The following is an 18,632-nucleotide window of genomic DNA, read 5'->3' as shown; positions in this document are numbered from 1 at the left end:
ACTCTGTTTTCTGAGAATGCACGAACAGAATTTGATTGAGGATACCCGATATAAGCGGCTCCTCCACGAGCCGCAGAACAATTTGTGAAATTGGATTTTGCGATATTGACATTTAACAACCATTCACTATATAACGCTCCACCATGGTCATTGCTTGCGCATTTTGAAAATGAACAAGAAGTAATTGTGAGATTAGCATTTGAACAAACAACATAAAGTGCACCTCCATGATTTGACCCACCAGTTGTATTTTCCCATTCACACCATTCAAAGAGATAGCTATTCAGATTGAATGAGGAGTTTCTTTCTAGTTTTAATTTTTGAGCTTCGGATCCATTACACTTTATAAGATCATTTGGTGAAGAACGTGTTTGGTGAAGAAAAGAGGAGTTGAAGGCAGAGAGAGAAGTGGAGGGGCTGTTGAGGTTGGGGAGAATGGCACCATCGATGGGGTTGTGAGTGTGGAGGAAGATGGATGAGTGGACGGAGAGGGAAAAATGAAGAGAAAAGGAGGGAATTATGTGGGTGTTCGCATGGGTGTTTGTGTTTGAGTTTGTGGTGGTTGTTGCGGTGAATGAGTTGTGTGAGTGTGTGTGAATGGCAGGAATGGTGTGTGTGGATTGTGGTGCAGCGGTGATGTTGGTGAAGAGTGTGTGTGAGAGATGGAGATGAATAAGGGAAGAAGAAGGAGAAATGGAAGAAGGAGAAAAAAGGAAGGGCTGAATGAGGGAGATGAATGAGGAGAAGGAAGAATGGGAGATGGAGAAAAAGGAGGGGATTGGGGAGTGAGCGGAAGAGAGGGAATTTGGAGGGAAGGAGAAGAGGGGGAAGGAGAGGAATGCTGGCTGAGGGATTTGGAGAGAGAAGTTTGTGAGGGCGAGGTAGCTGTGGGCAGAGAGGAAAAGTGGGTGGTGTTTGTGGTTGTGGCGGGAGTGGATCTGGCAGGTGGTGGAGCGAATGGTGGTGGATGAGTGGTGGTGAGAAGTGAGGAGTGTGCATTCACGGAGAGGCGCCATGGTGAGATGGCTCACACACAACGAGCTGTTGATGATTTTGAGACTTGTTTGAACACAGCAGATGCAATTGTCAGCTGCGCTCCCAATCGTTTCCCTCTGAATAGAAAAATTGTTGTTACGTTTGGCATTTTCGTGTGCATTGCTCAACATGCTGTTCCGGATCTCCTCGCTCCTTTTTTGCAGAATTTGTGCATTGACGTTACCTTCAACATTAAGGCATCTTACACAAAGCAACAGCAATGCAGCAATATTGAACGCAGCTTTTGCGCTGGTGGAGCGTCTCACCATGGACGTGGATGCAAAGAAAAACTCAAAATAAAAAATTCCTGCGCCCTTTATTATATAAATGCGTGTTTCAAAACAAAAATCAATTAATTGAGCTTTTATTTTTTACGCGTTTTATCTTCACTTTGAATTGCAATAAAATGATTGTTATTTGTTTTTGAAGTTTTTTGTCATTAATTTTGATTTCTGTAAACAAACACTGTATTAATATAAAATACATTTTTTGTGAGCCAAGCCAACCACTTTAGTGTATTTTTATAATTCTTAAATCAAAATGCTCACCTTCTCAATACGCGTTATTTTTTTTAACTTTCAATTTTTATTTTGAACAATTTTCAAATTAATAATTATCTTATATATTTAATATGTTTATTTGAATGTATCTTAAAAATTTTTGAAAACACAGATAATCATATTTTCTTTTTGTCTCATTATTTTCTGCATTTATAAACTTGAATCACATGAATACAACAGTCAGAAGGTTTTTAAGAATTGTCATGATCAGTGATAACTATATTTCATAAATGGAATCAATATCTGAACTTGATTCTCAAATTGAGCGATTAAAACGATGCGAGTATCTTAGTGAAGCCGAAGTCAAATCACTATGCGCAAAAGCTCGAGAAATTTTGATAGAAGAATCTAATGTTCAGAAAGTTGATGCTCCAGTTACAGTGTGAGATAATGTTTTGTTTTTGATGATATTATAAAACTAAAAATATATTTTACTTTCATTATCACGATTTTATGAAACTTCTTTTTATTATTTTATTTTAAATAAGGTTTGTGGAGACATACACGGACAATTTTATGATCTTAAAGAATTGTTCATTGTTGGTGGTGAATGTCCAGACACAAACTATTTGTTCATGGGAGATTTCGTCGACAGAGGATTTTTCTCAGTGGAAACGTTTCTCCTGCTGCTTGCATTGAAGGTATTTTATCATTTTCTCATTAATAATTATTTTCATTGAAATATAATAGGTTCGCTATCCAGAACGAATCACTTTAATTCGAGGCAATCACGAATCTAGGCAGATCACGCAGGTGTATGGATTTTACGATGAATGCCTTCGAAAATATGGATCTGTAAATGTTTGGAGATATTGCACAGAGATATTTGATTATCTCTCTTTGTCTGCCCTTGTTGATGATCGTATTTTCTGCGTTCATGGAGGGCTAAGTCCATCGTTAACAACTCTTGATCAAATACGTGTTATTGATAGAAAATTAGAAGTTCCTCATGATGGTTTGAATACTTTTTTTGTTTTGCTAATTTTTGTATTGATTTTATATCTTTCATAATTGTCGTTTTAAAGGGAGCATGTGTGATTTGCTTTGGTCGGATCCAGATGGTTTGTTTTGAGAACGCTTTTATTGAACGAATTTAACCGTAATAAATAAACAAAATGACAATAAATATTCATTTGAAATATTTTATTTATTTAGAAATTGATGGATGGGGTCTATCGCCTCGTGGAGCTGGATTTTTGTTTGGAGCGAATGTTGTTGATCAAGTTTGTTATCTTATCCTATCTATTGATTTTTTTAAAAAATTATCGACTTTTGAAATATTTGTTATAAAATTGCATTTTTTTTCCCCTAATTGTGCTTCAATTCTTTTCCAGTTCAATTCAACAAATAAAGTGGAGCTAATCTGTAGGGCACATCAATTGGTGATGGAGGGATTTAAATATATGTTCAGAGACACGCTTGTGACTGTATGGTCGGCTCCAAATTATTGCTATCGGTTTGTCTTTTTTTCTTTCATTTAAAAAAATGTTATTATTCATTTATGTGTTTAAAATCATTTGAAAATTTAATATTCTCAATTTCCCTTTGTATTATAAAACAACAACAACAATAATAATAATATTTTCATCAACGACATTTATTATTCATTATTTTATTTCATATATGTCATATTAAGGTGTGGCAATATCGCTGCCATACTTGAGTTTGACGAGTCTCTTGCACGGTCATTTAAGATATTTGATGCTGCACCGCAAGCTTCTCGTGGAGTTCCCGCAAAGAAAGCAACTCCTGATTACTTCCTCTAAAAAAAATACTCCAATTAATTTAAGATGTGTTTCAATCTCTACAAGTCAATAATGCTTGTACTGTTCATCTTTTCTTTGAAATGCTTTCAACTTCTTCTCGAAACTTAATTTTATATGATATAAAAACTTCAAATCTGAGGAAACATTTTGATTTTTCACTTCACACTTTTCATTTTTCCAGTCCTAAAGACCTTTTCCTGCTTTTAATCGAATTAATAATTACAACATTTTTTTTAAGTTTATTTTTTGAAAGCAAGATCCTTGATTTTTGTTTTATTTGATGCTACGATGCTTATCAAACTGATCTTATATTCTCGGGTGAAGCAGAAAAGTTTTTTAGCAATTAACTCAAACTAGTAAGTTATTAATGATTAAAGGACCACCCAAATTTGTTTTATTTTTTTCATTTCGGATTAATTATCCAAGAAGAACATGGTTTGATGTACAGAATTTTTGTTTTATTAATTGAACATTTACATGTTTTTATGATTGCATTTTTCATTTTGCACAAAAACAGAGTTTTGGATTATTTCATCAACTTCTGGGAGCAAGTGGAATGATGGCAGCTGGACGCCGTCCAGCTCTTCGAAGCGTAACAGATTTTTCTGCAACGTATACTGCACATTGCTATGCGTTGGTTGACAAACAAGATATGGAACAAACGGGAAAAGGTTTCTGTTTTTAACATATTGCTGCAGCTTATTACATAAATTGAAAATAATAGTATTTTTACCAGCAATTGTTTTAGAACAATTAGCGGATCTCCTTGACCCAAGAAAGCCATTGATGTTTGAGCTTACAAATAGAATTACTGGACTAAAAATCCATGCTGGCGTTCATGAGTTTTCAGCGCGCCAAAATCAAATATACATGCCTTTTTGGGTATGCTACATTTACATTTAATATCATTGGTTTAACTTTTTATCTGAAAAAAGATGATGGAATCACTTGGGCTTGCCGAAGGGCAGAAAATCGAGGTTAAAGGATGTAGATTGCCTTCTGGGAAATATGTCAAGTTTCAACCTCGTTCAAGAACATTTTATGATATCACAAATCCAAAAGCTGTGTATGCTATATTAATTTTTTTTGATATTACAAGTTCAGATGTTTTTAAATAATTGTTATAAATGTGAAGACTGGAATATTCTTTACGATCTTTCACTGCGCTTACGGCTGGATCCACAATACGCATTCTCTATAATAAAAAACCGTACGACTTAGACGTTGTGGAAGTGAAGCCGTCTTCAGCAATATGCTGCATTGAAGCCGATCTGCAAGTAGAATTTGCTGAGTTGCCTTCGTCAGCCCCTCAAAAGAGCTCCGAATCGCGAAGGCTGAGCCCTCCTCCGGAACACGAGTCGATCCGCGGATATTCGATGGGCTCCGGCAGCCGCCCTTCGCGGTCTCCTCCACCTGCGCCGAGTGCAGGCAGCTCGTCTTCCCAGCGGCGCACCCCGTCTCCGTCGCCGAGCGGGTCTTACATCTCTCCACCGCCAGTTGTCGGCTCTGTGACGTTCGAGACGCTGTCTGGGAAGAAGAGGAAAGTGGACGCAGCTGAGGTCGCTGCATTCCTGAGCGGCGAGCCTGCTGCACCTGCTTCTTCTTCTTCTTCCTCCTCCTCCTCCTCCTCATCGTCTTCTTCTTCTTCGAAGGCTCCATTTTCGATCTCTTCATCTTCGAGTTCGCAGTCTGCACCGACGTATCAAACTCTGAGCGGGCGGAAAGTTGTCCTCAGCTCAGAAGAAATCGACCGCTTTATGAATTCTGATCCTTCAAAGGAAGCTGAAAAATCCAAAGCGCATTCTCACGGAGATGACCATCCCTCATCATCAAGCACTCCTTCTTTTGATGCTTCTTCTTCCTCCTCTTCCTCCTCTTCCTCCTCTTCCTCTTCTTCAGACGGCACAACACCCATCTCAAAGATCGGCGACCAGGTGATTATGAAAGACGAGACAGGACACACAATCATCCAGTCTGCCCCACACAGACTGAACGACGATTCAAAGCCCCAAAAGCCTACAAGCACTACAAAGATCACTTCGCCTGCTTCTTCTTCTTCTTCTTCTCATCCTCATTCAACTTCTTCTTCCCCTTCCTCTTCCTCAGCTTCGAAGACTCCGTTTAGCACGTCTGCATTTTCTTCGGCGTCTCACGTGGCATCAAAGCCATCTGCCAGAAGTAGAACTTCAACATCATCATCTTCTCCTTCTCCTTCTTCTACTTCTTCAATGTTTGCCCCCGCCGCACATAAGTCAAAGCCATCGCCTGCACCAAGCAAGCAACAGTCACCCCAGCCACAGCCGCCAAAATCAACGACGCCTGAGGACAAGCTGGAGCCCCCGACAGGTGTTGTCATTTTTGGTACTGCCAAAAAGACATCGTCTTCTTCTTCTTCTTCTTCTTCTTCTTCTGCTTCTGCTTCGTCTTCTTCCACGCCTTCCTCTTCGCTTCCTCCTTGGGAGCAAACACCACCACCTCATTCGTCTGCCACGCCGAAGCAGTCGCCTTCGCCATCCAGCACTCCGTCATGGGCACAGTCCAGCACCCCATCGTCTTCATCGTCTCCATCTCCTTCTTCTTCTTCTTCCTCCTCTTCTTCTTCATCGTCATCATCGAATTCAGACGATTTCTGGGCATCGCTTGGAGGGGGCCATGTTCTGAAACAAACCAGAAGTCGTTCAAAACGGTCATAGAATAGTTGTAAGCAAGTTTTTTTTTTTTCACTTGACTTATTTGGCTTTCTCATTTTATTTGAATTTTCATTGATATTTTTCGCAATGCGTTATTTCACTCTCAATTTGGCATAATATCTTTCAATTAAAATCAATGTTAAATATATTACAATTTATCACATTCATATTTTTTTAAATTATAATGTGAGCTCCATATTGATTAATTTTTCAAATAAAAAGAAATCATAAATGACTTAAGTTTAGAATGCTCATATCACTTTCGGGTTTCTTGAGGAATCCACCTCTCAACTCTGGTGCAATATGTTTGGCAATCAATCTTCACTTTTTCTTTAAGGTGTTGAAAAGATGTTGATGAAAGAAATGATGACTCAGCAGATTCAGAACTTGAAGGTGATGAAGATGAAACAAGTGGCGTGTGATAAAAGACGGACAAAATGATTAAATCCTTGTTTACTGATGATGCAACCCGAGAAAATCCAATAAGTGACCGAAACGAAAGAGAAGAACTTAATGAATTACTTTGTAATAACGATGGTGCAGGTGAAGTTGAACATGAAATTGAAGAAGACGATGATAAATCAGTAAATGCATCTGTAAAGGAGGAATTTTGATATTCATTTATAAACACAAGATACGAAGAATGCACGACCATTGGAGCAGCTTTGTATAACGCAAAGTCCGATCCATATTGTAATCCATCTTGAATAATCCATCCTTTCTTTATTAATGAAAGAAATCCAAAGTATCTGCAAATAAATCGAATATTTAAAGAAGCGAATATTGAAAAAAATGCTTGAGGTGACATAGAAGAAGAATCTTCCTCTGTATGATTTGAAGAATCGACAAGTTGCCTTAATTGAAGTACTGTTAACTTATCAAACATCTGAAAAACTTTCACCATTTTTTTCTCATCTAATAAATATAAAACTTCTTCTGGCATCAATTTTAAAAACATAGACGGATCTTTGGGGTTTATTTCTGAAGGAAGAATAATTTTTTTTGAAGAACGAGTTTCCGCCATTGGCAAATCATCGAAAAGTTGCACTACCTTTCCAAAATAACCTACTAAATTTCTAATATTTAGCGATGCGTATAGTTCATCCTTATTTATTAAGATAACAGTCATTCAACCTTTCTTTTTTGTTTCATTGATCTGCATATAATATTAAATAATTGATCCTATTTTCATTTATCTTTCGTCAGTTTTTATTTTTATAATGAAGCTTATCACACACAATATTTTAACATGTGTCGATCCTAGATGCAAAAAGGAACCTCCTTCGCTTACAGTTTACATGCATATTTCTTTTTCTATTTTATTTGTGTATTTTTTTCGTTTATAAAATGTCCTGCATTATAGCTTGCTGCAACAAAGGTTTCAGTTGAAGATTCAAAGTTTGATGAAGCGTTTATAGTGAGGATGATAGACAGAATAGACTATCCAACTCTTCTTACTGCTTATCGAGAGGTCTTTTTATTAATGCTAATCCTCTTCATTCATCTTTTTACTTATTTTCAAACATCAGGTTGCTCCTAAAGATTCTCCAGTATTACCTCCTGAAGTCCCAAAAGAACCACATACTAACAAAGAATTTCTCAAAGCACTTTATTATGCAGTGTGTTGCATTGTTATTGAAGAAGGTGAAATGATATGCCCAAGATGTGCAAGATCCTATCCAATCAGAGGATCTATTCCAAATATGATCCTTCGCCCAATGGATGAAGAAGGTATATAAAAATTTTATTCTTTGTTATATATTCCAAAACTATTGATGCTTTGCAGAAATAAAGCACAGCTCAAAGAGAATGAAAGTTGACAAAGAAGAAGCGGATGAGGAAGAAGGCGAATCAAAAGAAAGTGATAATGATGAGAAAAAAATGGATTAATTTATTGGATATCAAATGGAAAATAATATTAAATATCATTTATTTTGAATGCAAAAAGAATAAATATTTGAAAAAAAAGTTTGTTGTTAAAAGATTACAATCTTTGTTATTGTATGATGGTTCAAGAAATATTTTCTTTTGAAGTTGAGCGATTTTATGAGAAAAATAAAAGGAATAAAGAAAATCATTTCACAATCTTTAATTAATAAGCCTAAATCAATAGCGCGCACTTCATTTTCAAAAGATCACTTAATTAATAGCTTCTTATTTTTTGAGAACCAAGGATATCATTTGAAAGTTAATCGTGAATCGATATAATCAATCATTTTGTGAAGGGTTAGATCTTACAACACTTTTTTTTACTCATAAAAAATGTCTGGACGTGTTCGAGATACTACTAGTGAGACAAAAACATTTCATACACTTCCTCCACGCGGAGATGTGCCTCCAGGCCTTGCAGATTCGTCTATTGTTGTTTATGATCATCATCTTTATCTTTTTGGCGGTGACCTTGGAAATGACTTTTCTAGTGAAATATTCAAATTTGATTTTGGTATGCAATAAATTTACTTTTGGAATATTTTGCATTGATATCTGTTTGGATTCTAATACGTTTTATAGAAACACAATCATGGCTTCGTGTGCCAATACTTGGATCTTCGCCCGCGTGTCGAAGTTGCCACAGCGCAGTTGTATATGGAGATGAAATGATTATCTTTGGAGGAAGCGGACAACAAAATGTTGTTTATTCAGATCTTTATGCATTTTCTTTTGGTATGTTTCAATAATTCAATTTTTCTAATTCTGATAAAACATAAATTGACTTATTCAACAGAACATCATACATGGAGAGTAATTGTAACAGAAGAGCAAAAAAGTCCTTCGGCCAGACGTCGTCACACTGCTCTTGTTTACGGGTTTGAGATTTTGTTTTGTTTTGTTTTGAACCAGTAAATACAATTCAAATATTTAAGAACTCGCATGTATATATTTGGAGGAGAAGATGGAAAAAATCGTTTGAACGAGACGTGGTACTTGGATTTTGGTTTGATTACTTTTGAATTCTCTTTAAATTTTAAGAAATTCTAAAACCAAAAATTAATTTACAGAAAAAAATCAGTGGGTTCAAGTGCAAATTCCCGGAGCCATACCACCTCCTCGTGATGAGCATACAGCTGTTGGATATCGGCATTCCATGTTTGTTTTCGGAGGGCTTGGCGATTCAGTATTTGGAGATCTTTGGGAATTCAATTTAAGTTAGTGCATTTATTTTTATGATCGATAAATTTTAACACTATTTTATTATTAATACTATTATTGTTATTATTAATATTAATATTTTTATAAAAATATTAAAAAAAAATGCATCAAACAGGAAACCACGAATGGACAGAAGTGAAGATTCTGAAGGCAACGAAGCCGCGCTACCGGCACAGCGCAGTGGTGCAAGGCGGGAACATGTATGTGTTTGGTGGGAATGCCGGCGGGAAGATGAATGATGTGTGCTTCTACTCGTTCTCGCTGCATTCGTGGGCAGAGGAGAAGATCAAAGGAACGCCCATCACGGCTCGTATTCAGCACAGGGCAGTGGCATATCAGGGGGACATGTTTATCTTTGGAGGACACGACGGAAACACTCCTCTGAATGACTTGACGCGATACATCATTTGTGTGCTTTTCTTTTATTATTCTTTTTTTTTCCAAATAAGATGTTAATTCATTCTAATTTTGTATTCATTTTATGCAATTTATTTCCCACGAATTCCTCATTATCCTAAATTAATCTTTATTCTGTTTCGTGTCCACATGAATGTCTTTCTTTCTTTATTGAAATGATATCAACTGAATATTCTATCACAGCTCCTCCATCCACCCTTGCTGAAGACATCCAAAGAGCCCTCCAGCGCTGCTGTGATGCTCAGGTTTCTTCTGGTTCAAAGGCATTTCCAGTCAACAGAGCCATCATAAAGGGCCGTTTCCCTCCTCTTCTGACTTATCTTTCTCCTCTTTCTTCTTCTGCTGACATTTCGTCTTCTTCTTCTTCCTCTTCTTCTTCTTCGCCAGAGGAACCACCAGAACCTCTTCCATCATCTTCTTCCTCCTCTTCTTCCTCTTCCTCTTCCTCTCCTTCCTCCTCCAATCCTGTTGGAAAGCCACTTCCCCTCTCCAACACAGCCATTGAGGCGCTTGTCACATACATCAACACAGACACACTCCCCACAGACAACTTAACAGCCGAAGATGCAGTCTCTCTGATTGCCTTTGCAGAAGAGTGTGGTTCCATCCGTGTGAAGACGATATGTGCTCGTGTGATGAGCAACTTGGATTTGACGAAGCTGAAGAACTTGGGAGAAGCGATGGTGGTGGCGAAGAAGTTCGGGCTGATACAGCTGGAGAGGTTTGGAATAGATTGATAATAATTTTGGATTTGCGATTTGTTAATTTGTTTATTAACTTATTTATTTATTTTTCTTGTTGTTATTCAAAATATTTGAATCACATTTATTAAACTTTCACTTTCAGAAAATCAATCCACTATTTTGTTGCGTTGCTGCCGTTTTCGCTTTCCATTCTTCCTCATTTTCCGGCAGATGCGCTGCTCCATTATTCTGTTGTTCTCGGGCGTCTTGTTGCTACAGAAGAGGAAAAAGACGAGACTGGGTTGGATTCTGTGTGGAAGGTGCTTGGAGGTCGGGATGCAGATGTTAAGGCACTTCTGGATGAAACTATACAGATGGGTGGACTTCTGTAAAAGTTAAATTTTCATTTTATACATTTCATCTTCTTGTTATCTATGTGTTTATTCTTCTTTTGGTAAGTCTGAAAGCTTTTAGTTTCATTTTAGAAAAATGATGTTTGTTTTTTTAAAAAAAAATATTTTATTTGCCCTTAATATATTTTAAATATTAGATTTTATTTGAGAACATGTCTTCCGTGAAAGATTGTATGCTCTATAAATTTATTTATGAATTTATTATATACATTCACTTTTGTTACGTAATGTTCTTATAGACCAACAGCTTAAAGTCTTGGGAAGAGGTTCTTTTGGTGAAGTTATTTCAATCAAGCATAAAAAGACAGGAGAAGTTTTCTGTTGGAAAAAGATGATTTTGAAAGATGGAAAGTTAAGAAATGATCAGGAAGCCGAACTTGCAATCCTCAACAAATCATTTAATACACCATTTGTCGTAAATGTTATTAACAAAATTCTAACAAAAAAAGAACTTTACTTAATTCTCGAATACTGCCCTGGTGGTGATCTTCGTCACGCATTACTCGATCGTCAAGATAGGTTGCGGAAGCCATATTCAGAATCAGTTTGAATAACTGGAAAATATTATTTTAAGTTTCTTTTTATAACATTTGTTGAAAAACGAAAAAACAGGAAACTTTACATTTTTTAGCGCAAATGATACATGGGGTAGCTGGATTGCATTCTGTTGGCCTGATGCATCGAGATTTAAAGCCAGAAAACATTTTGTTTTATAACGAAAAACAAATTAAAATAAGTTTGCTTCTTTTTGAATTTTCGAAAATTATCATCTAATTTTTGGTTTTATTTTGTTCTATTTAGCGGATTTTGGAACTTCCAAACAATTAGGATTGAAACAAAATCTTACAAAAACAACAGTTGGTACACGTTTATATGCAAGCCCAGAAATTTTTCTGAAAGAAGAGTTTACTTCACAACTTTTATTTTCAATCCAAGAAATGCTTTATTTTTTTTATTTATTCCACACTCTTATTTTCCTTCAAGATATACAAACAAGGTCGATATTTTCTCACTGGGAGTCATCGCATACGAGATGCTCACACTTCAGCGTCCCTTTCCCCAGGGCGTCGGCCAAATAGCACGCCAGCACTTTGCGATGATGATGATGAAGGAGAAAGAAGAAGCCAACAGCGACCTGCCAGACGGGGGAGCGGGAGATGATAGCGAGCTTGGCTGCACACTTGGTTCCACATTGGGATCAAGCACTGTACAGAGAAGGCGGAAGAGATCGCTTAGAAGGCGCCTGGCGCTGCAGGTGATGCTGAAGCTGCCATTTCCCCGCACCGTCAGGCCAGAAGTGAGACACATGGTGATCTCGATGCTGAGCTTGGTGTGAATTTCATTATATTTTTTTTTTCTTTTTTTGAAATTTTTTGTTTAATGTTCTGTTCAAATATTAAAAAATATGAATTATAATTTATATTTTTCGATCCATATTTTTCATCGCATATATATATTCATTCACGCACTCGCAATTATCACCCACAAAACCCTCCTTCCTTCCCTCTTCCTCCTTTTCTCTCTTTCTCTCTCTCTTTTTTTCTTTTTTTTTTTTTTTTTTTTTTTTTTTTTTTCAGGAACCCACCGACCGCCCCTCTGCCTTAGATCTCCTCTATCACCCACTGATAGCTGAAGAGCTTAACAAAGACACACCTGGTGTCCAGAAAGTCACACACATCATTCCAATGCCATATACTTTCGCCTCACAAGAGGAAGAAGAAGAGCTTGCTCGTGAGTCTGGGAAGATTAGTTCTTCTTCTTCTTCTGCCTCTTCTTCCTCTGATACCTCAAAAGTAACCTCAACCAGCAGATTGAATGAGTCTCGGTCAGCAGAAGCCAGGCCAGCAATCAACCTGCCTCCGATGATGTCCTACAGCCAAGCAGCACCTCAGCCATCAATGCCTCATGCTCCTTCTTCTTCTTTGGCTTCTTCATTGGCTTCTTCATCATACAATGCTTCGATCTCTGGACCTTCTGCATCTATACCATCATCATCATTTTCTTCTTCCTCTCCTTCTTCTTCCTCTCCTTCTTCTTCCTCTCCTTCTTCATTATCACAATCCAACCAACGCTTCCTCCCCAACCGCTCTGCTTACCCACAACCTCCACATGGCTCTTATCCAAACCCCAAAGAGCCTGCCAGAATGGCAATGAGAGGCATCTCTGCCCCAAATGCTGCTCCTCCTTCACATCCAGTCAACCGCCTGCCGAACGGAGGAATGATGCAGCCAGCGGTGAATGCGGCTGTTAATCGTGCTCCAGTTGTGCCATTTCCGTCGTCATCATCTTCTCCTTCTTCTTCTTTCTCTTCTTCTCCTTCATCCTCTTCTCTTTCTTCTCAATCATCTCCATCATCATCGAACATAATGTTCCCAAGCTTCAGTCATTCTGCTGTTCCATCAATAGCAGCAAGAGCAGAAGCAGAGAAAGAAGAAATCAATCCATTAGAGCAGACATCAGAGTTTGTGATTGTGCCGACATTCATTCCAGACGAAGATCTGATTCAGAAGCCTGTGTGTGGAAAGAAGGGAAATGGTATGAAATTGGATATTATTTTTGTTTTTATTTATTTATTTATTTATTTATTTATTCATTCATTGTTTGTTTTGTGTTTAATTTATCTCTTTTTTATGAATTTATTTATATGTTTATTCTTATTTTATTCATAATAATAATTATTATTTGTTATTTTGATTTAACATTTCTGTTCTTATTTTTATTTCTGTATCAATTTTCAGCTTCTAATCAAACACAGGCTCATTCACAGGCACAACCACAGAGTCAAACACAAACAAAACAAATGAAAAAGCCCATTCCACCACCTTCAATAGAGATGGCTAATAGAAAGAATGCTACACCTTCTTCTTCTTCTTCCTCCTCCTCTTCCACTTCATCATCATCATCTTCTTCTTCTTCTTTCTCCTCCTCTTCTTCTTCATTAAATAAAAAAGATAAAGAAATAACAGAACAACCAGCCAATAAGCCAATAGTGTGCCGCGAAGCGCAAGAAATGTTTGGATTTATGTCAGTCGAAGAAATCGATATTGAATCAGCAGAAATAGAACAAAGTGAGCAGAAAAGAGAGGAAATGAAGAAGATGGAGAAAGAGAAGGAGAAGGAGAGAGAGAAAGAGAAAGAAAAAGAGAAAGAGAAAGAGAAAGAGAAAGAGAAGGAGAAGGAGAAGGAGAAGGAGAAGGAGGAGAAAGCCAGTGAAGTTGCACGATATTTGCAGGAGCAAATACGACAAAACGAAAAAATAGAAGAAGAAAGAGAGAAAGAAAGAGAAAGAGAAAAAGGAATATACAAAGAAAATTACAAAGATAAAGACAAAGAACAAAACAAAGATCAAAGCAAACCAAAACCTCCCCAAAAGACCGAATCCGAAAGCAGAGAAGAGCGAAAGATGCTTCTGATGCAGACGATGATGATACGTTCACTCAACCAGTCGCTTGTTGTTCCGCCGCCTGGCTCTGACCCATACAACGTGGAGGCAGAGGAAGAGAATGCAAGATACAGTGGGAACAGTAATAGTAATTATAATTGTGCGAATCATTCTTCTTCTTCTTCTTCTTCTTCTTCTTCTTCTTCTTCTTCTTCTTCTTCTGGTTATCCTTATTCTTCTAATTCCTCCTCTTCCTCTTCTTCTTCAGTAAATAAACCTCCCTCAGACACAAATGCATTCACAAACCCAGTTCAACAACAGCAACCTATTCCCAATCCAACCATTCATCTTCAACCTCTTTCATCGAATTCATCATCATCACCTTCTTCTTCTTCTTCTTCTTCTTCATTCAATTCACTATCCCCTTCTCAACGCCCTATCACACCTCCTCTTTCTCTCCCTTCTTCTTCTCCTTCTTCTTCCATTTCTTCCTCCACCTCTTCCAACAGCAGCTCCGAAGGCGAAGAGACAATTGAGTGTGATATTTGTGGTGACAGCATTCCATTCACCAGCTATGCTGAGCATTACGTCACCCACCGCCCTGAGCTGAGGAAGTTTGTCCCGGGTCTGCTGTTGGATGATGATGAAGAAGAAGAAGCTGTTAATAGTAATAATAATAATGAAAATGAACAAGAAGGAACTAAAGCTTCTAGTTATGAAATTTTTTCTTCTTCCTCTCCTTCTTCCTCTTCTTCTCCTTCCTCTTCTTCCTCTTCTTCCTCTTCTTCTCTCACCCCTCCTCTCACCCCTCCCTTCTACGACTCCAAATGCAACCTCGTCACACCTTCCACCCCTCTTTCGCCTTCCTCCAACCCTCCCACCCCTCATCACCCCAATTCTCTTTCTCTCTCTGCCTCTTCTCAGCTTTCTTCCTCTGTGGGGTCTGTTGACAACGCATCCGTTTCTTCTTCTCTTTCTTCTTCTCATTCTCTTTCTCCTTCTCTTTCTCCTTCTTCTTCTCTTTCCCCTTCTCTTTCCCCTTCTTCTTCTTCAACCTCAACTGCCAATGCTCTGCAGGAGCTGTTTAACTCACAAGATTCTGTTTATTCACACGACTTGAGAATCCTCTTCTCTCCAGCCCCTTCTCCCCCCTCCTGCAGTCTCCCTGCTCCTTCTTTTGATGGCTCGCCAGTTGTTGCTGGCGGAATAACTACGTCTTCATCATCATCATCATCTTCTTCTTCTTCTTCTTCTTCTTCTTCTTCTTCTGTTGTATCTTTCTCTCCTCCACCCTCAAATCCAATAACCAATTCATCATCATCAACATCTTCTTCTTCTACTTCTTTATCTTCCTCCTCCTCCTCCTCCTCTTCTTCTTCTTCTCTTCTCTCTTCAAACGCACTCCAAATTCCTGCTTCTGTCTTCACTGAAACATCAACAGACCATTTGGGTTCTGTTGAACAAGCAGACAGTCACTCAGAAGAAGGAAAGATGAACACTTCACATTCTAATAATGCTGTTAATGTTGATTCTTCTTCTTCTCCTCCTTCCTCATCATCATCTTCTTCTTCTCCATCTCCTTCTTCTTCTTGTTCTCCTTCTTCTCCTTCTTGTTCTCCTTCTACTTCATCTGCTTCTTCTCTTTCCTCTTCTCAAAGTTCAATCCACAGAAATATCTTGTCTCCATCTGGACAGATGAACTTCGAAACCACAGATGAAGGATCAGATCCATTGGCTAATACATCATCGCCATCATCATCGTCATCGTCATCATCACCTTCTTCTTTCTCTTCCTCTTCCTCTTCTCCTTCTTTGTCACCTCCTTCAACTTCTTCTTCTTCTTCTTCTTCTTCTTCTTCTTCTTCTTCTTCTTCTTCTTCTTCTTCTTCTTCTTCTAATATTTCTTCTCCAACAGACCAAATTCCCAATTCCATCCCTCAGGTGACTGAAGAAGGCGTCGTCATTGAAGAAGCAACCGAAGAGACAATTGAATGCGACGTGTGCGGCGACAAAGTGCCGTTTTCGGCTTATGCTGAACATTATGCCCAGCATCGCCCTCAGATCAAGGCAATCCTTCCGTCTTTGTCTGCTTCTTGCCCTTCTGCTTCTTCTTCTTCTTCTTCTTCTTCCAATTCTTCTTCTGCTGCTGCTTTCATCTCTGCCTCTGCTGATTATCCATCTTCTTCCCGTCCTGTTCAATATCAACAGCAGCAACCCATTTCCTTCCAGCAGCAGATGGCTCAGCATTCATATCCTTCTTCCTCTTCTTCTCCATCTCCACCTCCTCATCATATTCCTCATATTCCTCCTTCTTCCTCCTCCTCCTCTTCTTCTTCTTATTCTTCCTGTAATAACCCCAACATGCCAAATATTCAAAACATGTCAAATTTGCAAAACATGTCAAATATGCCCACAATGCCTGCGTCTGCCCAGTCTCAGCAGCTTGCCCGCCAAAACAGCTTCACATACGGCCAGGGCCCTCAGATGTACCACTCCTTGCACCAAAACCCTGCTGGCTATCGTCCCATTGGCCAGCAACCGCTCTCTCAGTCGATGCCTTCACTCAACAATGGATACATCAACCGCCCTGGTGTTGTATCGAATATTCCAAATGCTTCTGCTGCTGCTGTTGGCAGCGGCTCTGGAACAGGCACAGGTGTTGGTGCTGGAGCTATGACTGGTATGCGACCTCAGATGCAACCTCAAATGCAGCCACATAACCCACAAATGCAACAATATCCTCCATATGCACAACTTCCTATGCAACAAATGCAACAAATGCAATCTATGCAACCAATACAACCAACGCAACCAATACATCCAACACAGACCCAGCCATCCCCTTCCCCTTCATTCTCTTCCACCTCACCTGCACCCAGAAGCTCCGGCGGAGTCATCGGCGCTATTGAAGCAGCGGGAGCAGCTGCCTCACAGCTTCTGTCTCGAGCCAATTCGCTCATTCCGCAGAGCACTCAGCAGGAAAACACAGACGGAGCATCGCAGAGAGGGAGATCGCTGTCAATGGCACAGCCCTACCAGCCGCCGTGCTTCCAGTCGTATGTGCAGCCCGTGGCGCTGGCTTCGACACAGCCGCTGGCTGGTTATCGTGGGGCTCCTGGCTCTGCTTCTGCTTCTTCTTCATCTGCTTCAGCTTCTTCTCCACCTGGTTCTGTTGCTGGCTCTGGCTCTGGTTCTGCCTCTGTTTCAACTCCTATCTCTTCTCCTCGTCCAGATCTGATGCCGATGAGGCAGACAGTTCATCAGCAGCCACAACAACTCCAACAACAACCACAATCACAACAACAGCCTTTGCAATACAATTCACTCCAGCCACAGCCGAAGATGATGCAGACGATGCCGAAGCAGATGCCGTTCCGTGCTGCCCCTGGCATTCCTGCGCCTTATGCACAAGGAGCTGCTCCTGTTCCAGGCGGACAGCAACCTTATCCCCCGATGCAAGGCATGCAGCAGATGGATGGGAGAGGAGGAGGTTGTGGAGGAGGGATTGGAGGAGGGTATCCGATGAATCCTCAACAACCACAAATGCAATCACAAATGCCACCACCACAACAACACCCGCAACTTCCACAGGCGCAGATTTATCCACCTCGCATGGCACCAGCTGCACAGGGCATGCCATTCCAGCAGCCAGGTGCCTCGTTCCGCTCGCCTTACCAGCAGCAGCCTCTGCCTTCTGCTGCCACTCCACAGGCTGTGCAATATCCGGGCTATGCTGCTGCTAATGCTGCTTCTGCTTCAGCTACTGCTGGCTCTTCAATGCAAACACCTTATACTCGCCAGCCTCCTCCTGCTGATGGATACAACCCGAATCCAACACAGGCATCGTTTTATTAGACGGAAGAAGAGAGAATGACAAGGAGAAAGAGAAAGATAATTGCACTAGTTTTTGCAGTTAGTTACATTTCATTTAGTGTTTTCCTTTTGTTTCTTCCACTTTTTTTCTTTTAAATTCTTATGTTTTTTTTTCTTATTTTATTTTATTTTATTTTTCAAGAGAACAATTTGAAAAATGTTAATATGTACAGTAAAATTGTTATTTTAAAGAGATTATCATTCATCTTTTTGATCGGATCTGAGTGGTTTGTTTTTATTTATGAGTTTTTGCGAGTCCGTAATATGTTTGATTTGTCTGTTATTTTCTTTGGTTTTGTTAAGTTTTATTTATTTATTTATTTTATTTTATTTTATTTTTCATTTTATTTTAAACGTTGTCATGTTGAGGAAACAGATTTGGAGAGATCGTAAAATTGTTATTGTTGATGTTGTTATTGTTTTTGTTTTTGCAAAATGAATAAATAAACAAAAATTATCAAAAAAAAACTGAGATTTTTTGCTCTATGCACTTTGAGTTTATTGATGGGTTTTAAAAGCAAATATGTGAAGAACTGAACTGTATATTTATTATTTGTTTTTTTATTTCGTGTTTTTCCATCTGACATTGGAACCTTGTTTTTGATGCACATCTTCTGTAAAGGTTTTTATCATCCTTTATTTGTTGATTTATTTATTTACTCA

General features: G+C 38.8%; 7 protein-coding genes across 7 annotated transcripts; 6 read left to right on the top strand and 1 right to left on the bottom strand.

The window, feature by feature from the left end:
• Positions 1-752: 752 nt before the first annotated feature.
• MONOS_78 (uncharacterized protein) lies at positions 753-971 on the top strand (the record flags this gene model as incomplete). Its single annotated transcript, XM_067878152.1, has 1 exon — positions 753-971. The coding sequence occupies one exon, from the start codon at positions 753-755 to the stop codon at positions 969-971; it is 219 nt and encodes a 72-aa protein (XP_067733524.1).
• An 847-nt stretch (positions 972-1,818) lies between these two features.
• On the top strand, positions 1,819-3,598 carry MONOS_77 (putative Serine/threonine-protein phosphatase PP2A-2 catalytic subunit). Its single transcript, XM_067878045.1, has 7 exons — positions 1,819-1,975; positions 2,084-2,236; positions 2,286-2,550; positions 2,621-2,656; positions 2,751-2,818; positions 2,930-3,051; positions 3,232-3,598. The coding sequence occupies exons 1-7, from the start codon at positions 1,826-1,828 to the stop codon at positions 3,359-3,361; spliced, it is 924 nt and encodes a 307-aa protein (XP_067733523.1). The 5' UTR covers positions 1,819-1,825; the 3' UTR covers positions 3,362-3,598.
• Positions 3,599-3,746: 148 nt separating this feature from the next.
• On the top strand, positions 3,747-6,224 carry MONOS_76 (putative Ubiquitin fusion degradation protein 1 A (Ufd1A)). The gene is made up of 5 exons (XM_067877938.1): positions 3,747-3,796; positions 3,879-4,032; positions 4,086-4,243; positions 4,297-4,427; positions 4,497-6,224. The coding sequence occupies exons 1-5, from the start codon at positions 3,794-3,796 to the stop codon at positions 6,052-6,054; spliced, it is 2,004 nt and encodes a 667-aa protein (XP_067733522.1). The 5' UTR covers positions 3,747-3,793; the 3' UTR covers positions 6,055-6,224.
• On the bottom strand, positions 6,224-7,206 carry MONOS_18567 (putative tRNA intron endonuclease, catalytic C-terminal domain). The gene has a single exon (XM_067871598.1). The coding sequence runs from the start codon at positions 7,178-7,180 to the stop codon at positions 6,308-6,310; it is 873 nt and encodes a 290-aa protein (XP_067733521.1). The 5' UTR covers positions 7,181-7,206; the 3' UTR covers positions 6,224-6,307.
• A 26-nt stretch (positions 7,207-7,232) lies between these two features.
• Positions 7,233-8,208, top strand: MONOS_75 (putative multifunctional methyltransferase subunit TRM112). The gene is made up of 4 exons (XM_067877830.1): positions 7,233-7,343; positions 7,415-7,522; positions 7,581-7,782; positions 7,838-8,208. The coding sequence occupies exons 1-4, from the start codon at positions 7,272-7,274 to the stop codon at positions 7,939-7,941; spliced, it is 486 nt and encodes a 161-aa protein (XP_067733520.1). The 5' UTR covers positions 7,233-7,271; the 3' UTR covers positions 7,942-8,208.
• A 105-nt stretch (positions 8,209-8,313) lies between these two features.
• MONOS_74 (putative leucine-zipper-like transcription regulator 1) lies at positions 8,314-10,816 on the top strand (the record flags this gene model as incomplete). The annotated part of the gene is made up of 8 exons (XM_067877719.1): positions 8,314-8,494; positions 8,563-8,715; positions 8,777-8,858; positions 8,916-8,986; positions 9,051-9,197; positions 9,317-9,610; positions 9,802-10,339; positions 10,465-10,816. The coding sequence occupies 8 exons, from the start codon at positions 8,314-8,316 to the stop codon at positions 10,691-10,693; spliced, it is 1,695 nt and encodes a 564-aa protein (XP_067733519.1). The 3' UTR covers positions 10,694-10,816.
• Positions 10,817-10,866: 50 nt separating this feature from the next.
• MONOS_73 (putative protein kinase 2) lies at positions 10,867-18,510 on the top strand (the record flags this gene model as incomplete). The annotated part of the gene is made up of 7 exons (XM_067877612.1): positions 10,867-10,885; positions 10,954-11,258; positions 11,327-11,450; positions 11,516-11,618; positions 11,699-12,044; positions 12,292-13,249; positions 13,453-18,510. 7 exons carry the CDS (start codon positions 10,867-10,869, stop codon positions 17,949-17,951), a joined length of 6,354 nt encoding a protein of 2,117 aa, XP_067733518.1. The 3' UTR covers positions 17,952-18,510.
• Positions 18,511-18,632: the final 122 nt, after the last annotated feature.

The sequence above is a fragment of the Monocercomonoides exilis genome (assembly GCF_001643675.1).
Source record: "Monocercomonoides exilis strain PA203 chromosome Unknown scaffold7-2047599, whole genome shotgun sequence".
In the NCBI taxonomy this organism is placed as follows: domain Eukaryota; phylum Preaxostyla; order Oxymonadida; family Polymastigidae; genus Monocercomonoides; species Monocercomonoides exilis.
Note: the sequence above shows the minus strand (reverse complement) of the source record. Positions and strands in the feature narration are given on the sequence as shown.